The 11629-nt window shown below is 37.3% G+C and overlaps 1 protein-coding gene across 2 annotated transcripts in view; it reads left to right on the top strand.

Annotated features, from left to right (window-relative positions):
* The window catches only part of LOC127629047 (collagen alpha-1(XI) chain-like), a 125739-nt gene that overhangs the window by 41327 nt on the left and 72783 nt on the right, over nucleotides 1–11629 (top strand). For both annotated transcript variants that reach the window (XM_052106063.1, XM_052106062.1), the window contains exons 3-4: nucleotides 2330–2543; nucleotides 4399–4561. In XM_052106063.1, coding sequence (XP_051962023.1) covers nucleotides 2330–2543; nucleotides 4399–4561 — 377 coding nt within the window. The remainder of the gene's footprint in view (nucleotides 1–2329; nucleotides 2544–4398; nucleotides 4562–11629) is intronic.

Raw genomic sequence — 11629 nt, 5'->3', positions numbered from 1 at the left:
TGTGTGTGTGTGCATATGTGTGTGTGTTCATGTGTGTGTGTGTGTGTGTGTTTGTGTGCATATGTGTGTGTGTGTGTGCATATGTGTGTGTGTTCATGTGTGTGTGTGTGTGTGTGTGTGTTTGTGTGCATATGTGTGTGTGTGTGTGCATATACGTGTATGTGTGTGTGTGTGTTTGTGTGCATATATGTGTGTGTGTGTGTCTTTGTGTGCATGTGTGTGTGTGTGTGTGTGTTCGTGTGCATATGTGTGTGTGTGTGTGTGTGTGTGTGTTCGTGTGCATATGTGTGTGTGTGTGTTTGTGTGCATATGTGTGTATGTGTGTGTTTGTGTGCATATGTGTGTGTGTGTGTGTTCGTGTGCATATGTGTGTGTGTGTTTGTGTGCATATGTGTGTGTGTGTGTGTGTGCATATGTGTGTGTGTATGTGTGTGTGTGTGTTCGTGTGCGTGTGTGTGTGTTCGTGTGCATGTGTGTGTGTGTGTGCATATGTGTGTGTGTGTGTGTGTGCATATGTGTGTGTGTGTTCGTGTGCATATGTGTGTGTGCATATGTGTGTTCGTGTGCATATGTGTGTGTGTGTGTGTTTGTGTGTATGTGTGTTCGTGTGCATATGTGCGTGTGTGTTTGTGTGCATATGTGTGTGTGTGTGTTTGTGTGCATATGTGTATGTGCGTGTGTTCGTGTGCATATGTGTGTGTGTGTGTGTGTGTGTGTGTGTGTTGTGTGCATATGTGTGTGTGTGTGGTGCATATGTGTGTGTGGTGCATATGTGTGTGTGTGTGCATATATGTGTGTGTGTGTGCGTGCACATTTAAAACTAGTGAAAGCATATGCACATCACAAAGCACTCACACCTAAGAACTAATCCCCTCATATGCACATGTCACAGGGTTATCTGAGGATTTGTGGAGAAATGTGATTGATGGGTTTGTATATCTATGTTTGATTAAACACAAGAGCATTCCACGGCATGTTACACACACAGACACTAGAGAGGAAAATCTCAGTGAAAACAGGACGGAATGGACAGATCAAGAAGGAGATGGTGGACAAATAATGACCTAGACCTAAAAAAATAACTTTTTTTATTTATTTATTTAAATTACATTCTGTCATTGTTTATTGATCCTCGTGTTGTTCCAAACCTGAATGGTTTTTTTTCTTCGATCACAAAAGGTTCATTTATATACTTTCATTTTTTAAAAGCATATCTTGACTGGGGCTATCAAGCTCTCGAATAACAAAAAAGCACCATTAAAGTATCATTGAAGTAATTATCATTTAAGATTATCAGTGAATATCGACTAACTCCATGTGTGTGCACAAATCACACCGTGCTGAATGTGTTCCAAATCAGATTTTTTCTTTCTGATGGAAGAAAGAAAGTCATACATGATTTGGAACAACATGAGGGTGAGTAAATGATGACATCATTTTCATTTATGGGTGAACTATCCCTTTAAGAGTGTTGCGCTTATATTTTTCTCCCTTTTTCTTGATCTCTCTGTTTATCCCAGTAATTTTCTCTCTCTATCTCATTCTTTCTCTCTGTTTGCTCTCTCCATCTCCATCTCTCTCTCTCTGCTAGATAAATTAGTGTAATAAAATGTCTCTTTGGGAACAGCTGTTCTCCTCATCTCTCTCTCTCTCTCTCTCTCTCTCTCTCTCTCTTCCCTCCACCTCAGTAGATCCAAAACTCTTATCACCAATAAGACTTCTGCACGCACACGCACACACACACACACACACACACACACACACATACACACACACACACTTAGACACTGTAACAGAGTTTCCCAAAGATGTGCCAAGTCCCCAGAACTGTTGTCAGATGATCCGACTGTTTTCCATTCTGCTGTTATCCGTGTCAAACACTTTATCAATGTTACCTGACAGTATGTCTCTACTCACTTACATAATGCAATACTCTTGTCTCTTTTTCTTTGTAGTCTTAACTGTTCTCTGCTCCCAGAAAACCCCAAAAGGGTCATTCTACATTTGTGGTGACAGATGCTGTCTTTAACTTTCAGATGGCAAAAAAGTCAAACTGCAATGTGCACAATTACTATAGAGAACCATATGCCCTCAAATGCCACCCAAGCTTTTTCCAGAACTAACTTTCCTGGTATTCCAGTGATTTTTAGTGGTTGTTTGAAGTCAGTTCCTCTCCAGTTATCACAGGTGTAGTTCATCACATTAACTATTGAGATGATCCACTAAAGTGTGACAACCAGAAAGTGTCAAAATACTTTATCTTGAACAGTATAAAAAATTGTTTGAAAATATTGGTTTGATTTGTAATAATCTCTCTCTCTCTCTCTAGCATCTGTGTTTCCTGAAGACTTCTCCATACTGATGACGGTGAGGCCTAAAAAAGGCAGTCAGTCCTTCCTGCTGTCAGTATATAATGAACAGGGCATCCAGCAGCTCGGTCTGGAGGTGGGACGCTCTCCTGTCTTCCTGTATGAGGACCACCAGGGAAAACCCGGTCCAGAGGACTATCCGCTCTTCAGAGGGGTCAACCTGGCAGACGGAAAGTAAGTAAACACATAGACTAGAGTGTGTGTTAATGATCAAACACTAGTGATAGGTTTTAATACAGTCTCGTGTGGTTTCTCTGGCTGGCCCGTCCAAACAGAAATCTGATTGGTTGAAAATGGTGCTCCTTATAGCTTTATATTAATCATCAAATGTGTTCTGATTGGCTGTGATTGTTTCACTTTGTGTTACATTTTCGCAGTCAGTGTGTACAGAAATATTGCTTGACATTGGAAGCGTGTCACGCTGTGCCTGGTCAGGACACTGGGTTTGGACACAGACAGACAGACAGACAGACAGACAGACTGACAGACAGACAGACAGACAGACAGACAGACAGACAGACAGACAGACAGACAGACAGATAGATAGATAGATAGATAGATAGATAGATAGATAGATAGATAGATAGATAGATAGATAGATAGATAGATAGATAGATAGATAGGATGGATGGATGGATAGAGAGAGACAAAGACGAATTGACAGACACCATACTGTATGTTAGAAGATAGATAGAGAGATAGACACACAGACAGACAGAGAAAGATAGACAGACACATGGATGGACGGATGGACAGACACCATAGATAGATAGATAGATAGATAGACAGACAGACAGACAGACAGATAGACAGACAGACAGACAGACAGACAGACTGACAGACAGACAGACAGACAGACAGACAGACAGACAGACAGATAGATAGATAGATAGATAGATAGATAGATAGATAGATAGATAGATAGATAGATAGATAGATAGATAGATAGATAGATAGATAGATAGATAGATAGATTGGATGGATGGACAAAGACGAATTGACAGACACCATACTGTATGTTAGAAGATAGACAGACAGACAGACAGACAGACAGACAGACATACAGACAGATAGATAGATAGATAGATAGATAGATAGATAGATAGATAGATAGATAGATAGATAGACAGACAGACAGACAGATAGATAGATTGGATGGATGGACAAAGATGAATTGACAGACACCATACTGTATGTTAGAAGATAGATAGAGAGATAGACAGACACACAGATGGACGGATGGACAGACAGACAGATAGATAGATAGATAGATTTATAGATAGATAGATAGATAGATAGATAGATAGCCAGACAGAGAGACAGACAGACACACAGAGGGACAGATGGACAGATGGACAGCCACCATAGATAGATAGATAGATAGATAGATAGATAGATAGATAGATAGATAGATAGATAGATAGATAGATAGATAGATAGATAGATAGATAGATAGATAGATAGATAGGATGGATGGATGGATAGAGAGACAAAGATAAATTGACAGACACCAAGCTGTATGTTAGAAGATAGATAGAGAGATAGACACACAGACAGACAGAGAAAGATAGACGGACACACAGATGGATGGATGGACAGACACCATAGATAGACAAACAGACAGACAGACAGAGAGAAATGGTTAGATAGACAGACTGATAGAAAGATAGACAGACACACAGATGGATGGACAGCCACCAAAGATAGATGGATGGATGGATGGATGTTAGATAGATAGATAGATAGATAGATAGATAGATAGATAGATAGATAGATAGATAGATAGATAGATAGATAGATAGATAGATAGATAGATAGATAGATAGACAGACAGAGAGACACACAGATGGACGGATGGACAGCCACCAACGATGGATGGATGGATGGATGGATGGATGGATATATAGATAGATAAATAAATGGACATAAGGCTAGATGGCTAGACAGACAGAAAGATAGATAGACGGATGGACAGACAGAAAATTTTCCCACTCTGACACACACCCTCACTGGTTTCTATGTCATTCAGGTGGCACCGTGTGGCGATCAGCGTTAACAAGCAGAGCATCACTCTGATTTTGGACTGTAAGAAGAAAATCACACGGACGCTCTCCAGAAGCCCTCACCCCATCATCGACACTAAAGGGATCGTTGTGTTCGGAACGCGTATCCTGGACGAGGAGGTGTTTGAGGTAAAGAACATCAGAAAGCATCCAGAATATTCATCAGAACTTTGTTTGAAATGTTCTCAAAGTGTCCCTAAGAGGTTCTCAAGCATTGTATTGCTCAGAGGTTTCTCCTTCATTGCTCACGACACCTGATGGAGTGCTCAGTTGTTTCTAATTTAAGTCACAACTTTGTCTTTAATGTTTCTCCTAAAACTACTTTGGAGAGATCATTTGACCATTGTTGACGTACAGTAATGGGGGGGTTCAAATGGTTCAGCAACTTCCTGTGACTAACTCAAGCAAATGTGAATGTAGAGAACGTGTGCATGTTTATTTAGCATGTAGTTTCGGTTATGTTGGGCCAACTTAAGATTGTAGGGTTTCCCCATGCCACAAGGATTTATAGACTGTACCGTGTACATACTGTATGTGTGTAAATGTCAGATTGACCATAAAGGTTTTAGAATAAGTATTGTATATAGTACACTGAAGTGTGGTTGTGGCTTTATTTGGTCAGTCAGTATTGCAAAAAAACTAAAACTCTGTAGTATGCAACTGATATGCAAGATTCTGTATGCACGTAATACTTAAATGTTTGCAGAAAATGTAGTTTGAATCGTGCTGCTGTATTTCGTGATGACGCGAATTAAAGGATTGTGTGGTTTAAATGTGAGGCATAAGAAAGACTTCAGGTAACGTTTGTGCTGACCCTGAGGGCTTTGACCGCAGACACACAGCATGTTCATGGAATGTCGATGTGTCTTTAAGGTTTGGTCTACCTGAATGTTTGAGGTTGAAGTGTTTGGAGGAAATGGAAAGAGCCATGTGTGATTTTTCCACAGAGCGAGACTCTAAACCACCACAGATCCTTAACCAAATCCCTGCTGCACACACACATAGGTAACATATTTCATTTCAGAATCTGGCCGTGTAATTCAATTCTCTTAAAAGCTCACCAATTCCTCAATGGACGTTTAAGATAAACAGAGCGAGAGAGAGAGAGAGAGAGAGAAGGATAGAGAGAGAATTCTAGACTGCATTTCATTGAAAAATACCCAATACATGTTAAAACGATAACGAAAATACACATTTTTTTTCATCTTGACCAGAGGCGAGATAAGCACCTCTTACCCTTCTTAGTCACAGATAAATCACACTAGACTAAGAGTTAATTACATCAAGCCGGCTTAGGCATGTGGTTTAAATTATGGTTTTATTTAAGTGCTTACAGTGAACTCAGTTTCCACTTTTCAACACGTATATTAACATATACTGTATATATATATATATATATATATATATATATATATATATATATATATATATATATATATATAGCAGCAGTGTAATGTATAAAATCATGCAGATACTTGTCAGGAGCTTCAGTTAATGTTCACATCATGGGGAAGAGATGTGATAACAGTGATTTAGACAGTGGCATGATTGTTGGTCAACAAGGCGTTTTCATCCACAGAACTGCTTTTCACTGGATGTTTGTTGTTTTTTCGTACCATTCTCTTTACACTCTAGGGACTGTTGTGTGTGAAAATCCCAGGAGATAATCAGTATATTCAAAGCAGCCCATCTGGCATCAACAATCATGCCACGTTGAAATCACTGAGATCAAATTTTTTCCCCATTCTGCTGGTTGATGTGAACATTAACTGAAGCTCCTGACTCATGCATGATTTTATATATTACACTGCTGCCACATGATTGGCTGATTAGATAATTGCATGAATAAGTAGATGTACAGATTGTGTAGCAGCCAATAATGTAATACTTTTTATTAAAATGTGTATTGTTTTTTATAAACCCAGCTTATAATGTAATAGCCAGCCAATAATGTAAGAACTTATTACATTATGGGCAAAACGTTATTACGTTATTGGTTCAGAAATGTTATTATGATGTTGACTTTTATTACATTAAGAATGGAAAATGTATTACGTTATTGGCAGTTATTACATTATTGGCTGCTACAAGGTGTACCTAATAAAGTGGCAGGTGAATTTGTATTTATATATATATATACACTGGCAGCCAAAAGTTTGGAATAATGTAGAGATTTTTCTCTTATGGAAATAAATTGGACAGGTCACCAGTCCATCGCAGGGCCACACATAGACAGACATACACTCACACTCACATCCACATACACACCTAGGGCAATTTTTTTTTGGAGACACCAATTAACCTAGCCTGCATGTCTTTTGGATGGTGGGAGGAAGCCAGAGTACCCGGAGAGAACCCACACAGACACGGGGAGAACATGCAAACTCCACACAGAAAGGCCGGGGCAACCAGGGTTTGAACCCACGACCTTCTTGCTGTGAGGCGACAGTGCTAACCGCTGCACCACCGTGCCGCCCTCCAGGACATATATCATGAAAATCATGAAAAATTACTATTACAATTTGAAAAACAAAGATTTATCATCAAAAAATCCTCCACGTGCAGCAATGACAGCTTTGCAGATCTTTGGCATTCTAGCTGTTAGTTTGTCCAGATACTCAGGTGACCTTTCACCCCACACTTCCTGCAGCACTTGCCAGAGATGTGACTGTCTTTTTTTTACATTTTTTTTTTTTTATGATGTTTATTTCAAACCTGCATTCTAGTTTTCTAACAAATCAACATAACAGGCTACCTAACAGACAAATAATACAAGTGCACGGTTTGAAAAGGAGGTGGATGAAGTAAACGCTTATATAATTCCAAACCCCCTCACATTCAACACAAAATGTAATACAAAAACAATATACAAACAAAATAATTCAAAAGCAACAGTATTCCTGTACAGTTCATACAGAAGAACAATTGTTACTATATAGTTGATATAAGACAAACAAGACAAAACAACACACACACACACACACACACTGGCCCAAACACTCTCTGCATCTACACCCTCTCACCACTAGCTTCATGCTGAGGGCATCATTCACTGTCCTCTACATATTTCTTTATAACATTTTTTTTAAACAAATATTTAAAATGAATTATATTAGGACAGGTTTTTAATTCATCCACCAAATCATTCCAAAGCTTCACTCCTCGCACTGAAATACACATCGATTTTAAAGTGGTTCTAAATTTGGGCAAATATTTATTTTTATTTCCTCTTAATGTGTAACTATGATGAGCATCTCTATCACTGAAATACATTTTGAACATTAGGAGGCAAGGAATTTTGAGATGCCCTAAACATAATTTGAACAGTTTTAAAATTGATCACGTCCTGCAACTTAAGTTCTTCCAGCTCTACAAACAATGGATTGGAATGATGTCTGTAATAAACACCAGAGACAATCCTAATGGCCTTTTTCTGCAGAGTGATCAAGGGCTGTAAGTGAGTTTTGTAACAATTCCCCCAAATTTCGACACAATAATATAAATATGGCATAACAAATGAATGATACAGTAGAAGTCGAGCTTTAGTGTTCATTAAATTATATGATCTTTTCATCATTCCAACACATTTAGCCACTTTTGTTCTCAGGTAGCTTATATGGGGTTTCCAAGAGATCCTCTCATCTATTATAACGCCCAAAAATGTATTTTGTTGAACCTTTTCTATTAGCATGTCATCAATAACAATTTTAACAGGTATATTACATTTACGATTACTAAACAGCATAATTTTTGTCTTCTTCAAATTCAAGGACAGTTTATTAATATTGAACCAGGTTTTTAACTTTACCAATTCCACAGTTACCGAGGCCAAAAGTTGCTCCAGGTTGTCATCGGCACAAATAATATTGGTATCATCAGCAAAAAGGATAAATTTCATTTTCGTTGTTATTTTACATAATTCATTAATATACATTAGGAATAGTGTAGGTCCCAGTATTGACCCCTCGTGGTACTCCACATGTTATATCCAGAAACCCTGATTTATATTGATCAATCTCAACAATCTGTCTCCTCTCACCTAGATAGCTCTCCAACCATTTTTTTGCTATTCCCTTATGCCATAGTCCTCCATCTTTTTATTAAAATCTGGTGATCAATGGTATCAAAGGCCTTTTGGAGATCTATAAAGATTCCCAAAACAAATTTATTTCTTTCAATACCATCTGTAATTTCTTCCAATAAATCAATTAATGCATGTGAAGTACATCTATTTTCCCTGAACCCATATTGACAATCGGATAGTAATTGGTGTTTATCAATGAAGCTCCGGAGTCTTTTGTCATATAATTTTTCTAAAATTTTGGAAAACTGTGGCAGGAGGGATATAGGCCGATAGTTATTAAAATAATGTTTGTCCCCTGACTTTAGAATTGGTATGACTTTAGCAGTTTTCATTTGCGATGGAAAATGACCAAATTGAAAGGATAAGTTACAGATATATGTGAATGGATTTATAATCTCTTCTGCAACATTACAAACAATCCTCATATCGATATTATATATGTCTTGAGATATTTTGTTCTTGCAGTCCCTAATTACTTTCATAACCTCCCTCTCATCGGTTGGAGTGAGGAACATGGTATTAGAATTTATATCAATTAGTCCCTTAATCTGTTCATTAGTGGATGGAATTTTATGCGCCATATCGGGTCCAACATTGACAAAAAAATAATTAAATCTATCCGCGATCATTGTTTTGTCTCGTATAATTGTGCCATTTTCCACAAAATACTCCGGATAACATGAGCTGCTGGAACCACGACCAATAACTGTGTTCAACACTTTCCAAGTTGCTTTTATATCATATTTCTTATTGATCAATAAATCAGTATAATATTCTCTCCTACTTGCTCTCAATATGCTAGTTAATTTGTTTTTATATGTTTTATACCTATGTTCAGTTTCACTAGTTCTATACCTAAAAAATTGCCTATATAGAAAATGTTTCTTTTTACACGAGTTCGCAAGCCCTTTTGTTATCCAGGGTGTTTTTATATGTTTTCTTATTGTACATTTTTTGATGGGACAGTGTTTATTATAAAGTGTAATAAAAATATCAAGAAAAGTATTAAATGCTGCATTTACATCGGACAATTGATAAATAGATTCCCAGTTTAGGCTTGCCAACTCATTTTTCAGTGCTATAATTAATTGGTCATTAATATTCACTTATTATCTTGTCGGGCACTTCTCACACATCTTACAGTCTAGCTGATCCCACAAAAGCTCAATGGGGTTAAGATCCGTAACACTCTTTTCCAATTATCTGTTGTCCAATGTCTGTGTTTCTTTGCCCACTCGAAACTTTTCTTTTTGTTTTTCTGTTTGAAAAGTGTCTTTTTCTTTGCAATTCTTCCCATAAGTCCTCCTGAGTCTTCTCTTTACTGTTGTACATGAAACTGGTGTTGAGCGGGTAGAATTCAATGAAGCTGTCAGCGGAGGACATGTGAGGCGTCTATTTCTCAAACTAGAGACTCTGATGCACTTATCCTCTTGTTTAGTTGCACATCTGGTCTTCCACATCTCTTTCTGTTCTTGTTAGAGACAGTTGTGCTTTGTCTTTGAAGACTGTAGTGACACCTTTGTATGAAATCTTCAGTTTTTTGGCAATTTCAAGCATTGTATCGCCTTCATTCCTCAAAACAATGATTGACTGACGAGTTTCTAGAGAAAGCTGTTTCTTTTTGCCATTTTTGGCCTAATATGGACCTTAAGACATGCCAGTCTATTGCACACTGTACAACTCATAAACGAACACAAAGACAATGTTAAGCTTAATTTAATGAACCAAACAGCTTTTAACTGCATTTGATATAATGGCAAGTGATGTTCTGGTACCAAATTAGCAATTTATCATGATTACTCAAGGATGAGTTGTTGGAGTGATGGCTTCTGGAAATGGGGCCTGTCTAGATTTGATCAAAAATGACTTTTTTCAAATAGTGATGGTGCTGTTCATATATATGTGTGTATATATATATATATATATATATATACCACTAAAATTATTTGACTTTAGCTCCCCTTATTACATTATATGCCAAGTGACGGTGATGTTTCTGTGGAAAGTTTTGGTCAGAATGAGGACTTTGAGGTTAATTCCTCATGACATCATTGAAGGAATTTCCATAGTGGCCACTAAGGTCAGCACAAACGTGTAAAAGTGTGAATCGTATTGGAAAAAGTCAGACGTGTGGTTAAAATCAGCTCAGATCACATTCTCTATTCCCTCGTTTCATCATTCTCTCCATATCTCTATTACCTGATTAACTAGAAAACGAGAGATGGAGAGAAAATTATAGAGATATTTAATGTTCAATCATTATTCTTTCTGTTATCTCTCTGGAGAACTTTTCAGTTGTCAGCTTTTCATTTAATTTGATATATATATTGATGTGAAATATTGTCCACATTTATTAGAAGTAGGAAAAACATATTCAGAAATCAGTCTGTCTAGTGGGAAATAAAGGAGGGCGGGACTTGATTTAATGCGTCAGGATTTGACTGGGTGAGACATTTGAGGTTTTGATAATATTTGTTAATAATATTTTTCCTCACCCACAAAGTTTTGGTTATGTCAGAAGAAAACTAAAATTGTTTCAGTGACCGAGGATGTTATTACATTTTGATAAAAATGATGAAAATGTTTTTCCTTCAAGTACTAGGTGACGTTTATTAAAGGGATAGTTCACCCAAAAATTCAATATTCTCTCATCGTTTATTTTCATTCATGCCATCCCAGATGTCTTCTGCAGAACATAAATTATAATTTTTAGAATAATATCTCAGTTCTGGAGGTCCATTCAATAGAAGTGAATGGGTGCCAAAATTATATATGCATATATATAGGCGATATGCATGAATAATGTGAATCACCAAAAACACAAGTGGAAATTGAACGAGCAGGAAGAATTCATAATAAAAAAGGACTTAAATATTGTTCTATTTCTCACCCACACCTATCATATCACTTCTGAAGACATGGATTTAACCACTTGTGTGATTTTTGGAGCTTCACAATTTTGGAACCCATTCACTTGCTTTGTATGGACCAAAAGAGATGAGAAATTCTACTAAAAATCTTCATCTGAGTTCAGCAGATGAAAGAAAGTCATACACATCTGGAATGCAATAAGGTTGAGTAAATGATGAGAGAATTTTCATTTTTGGGTGAAC

Source organism: Xyrauchen texanus, chromosome 35, assembly GCF_025860055.1.
Source record: "Xyrauchen texanus isolate HMW12.3.18 chromosome 35, RBS_HiC_50CHRs, whole genome shotgun sequence".
In the NCBI taxonomy this organism is placed as follows: Eukaryota; Metazoa; Chordata; class Actinopteri; order Cypriniformes; family Catostomidae; genus Xyrauchen; species Xyrauchen texanus.
This window is presented reverse-complemented; position numbering and strand designations above follow the sequence as displayed.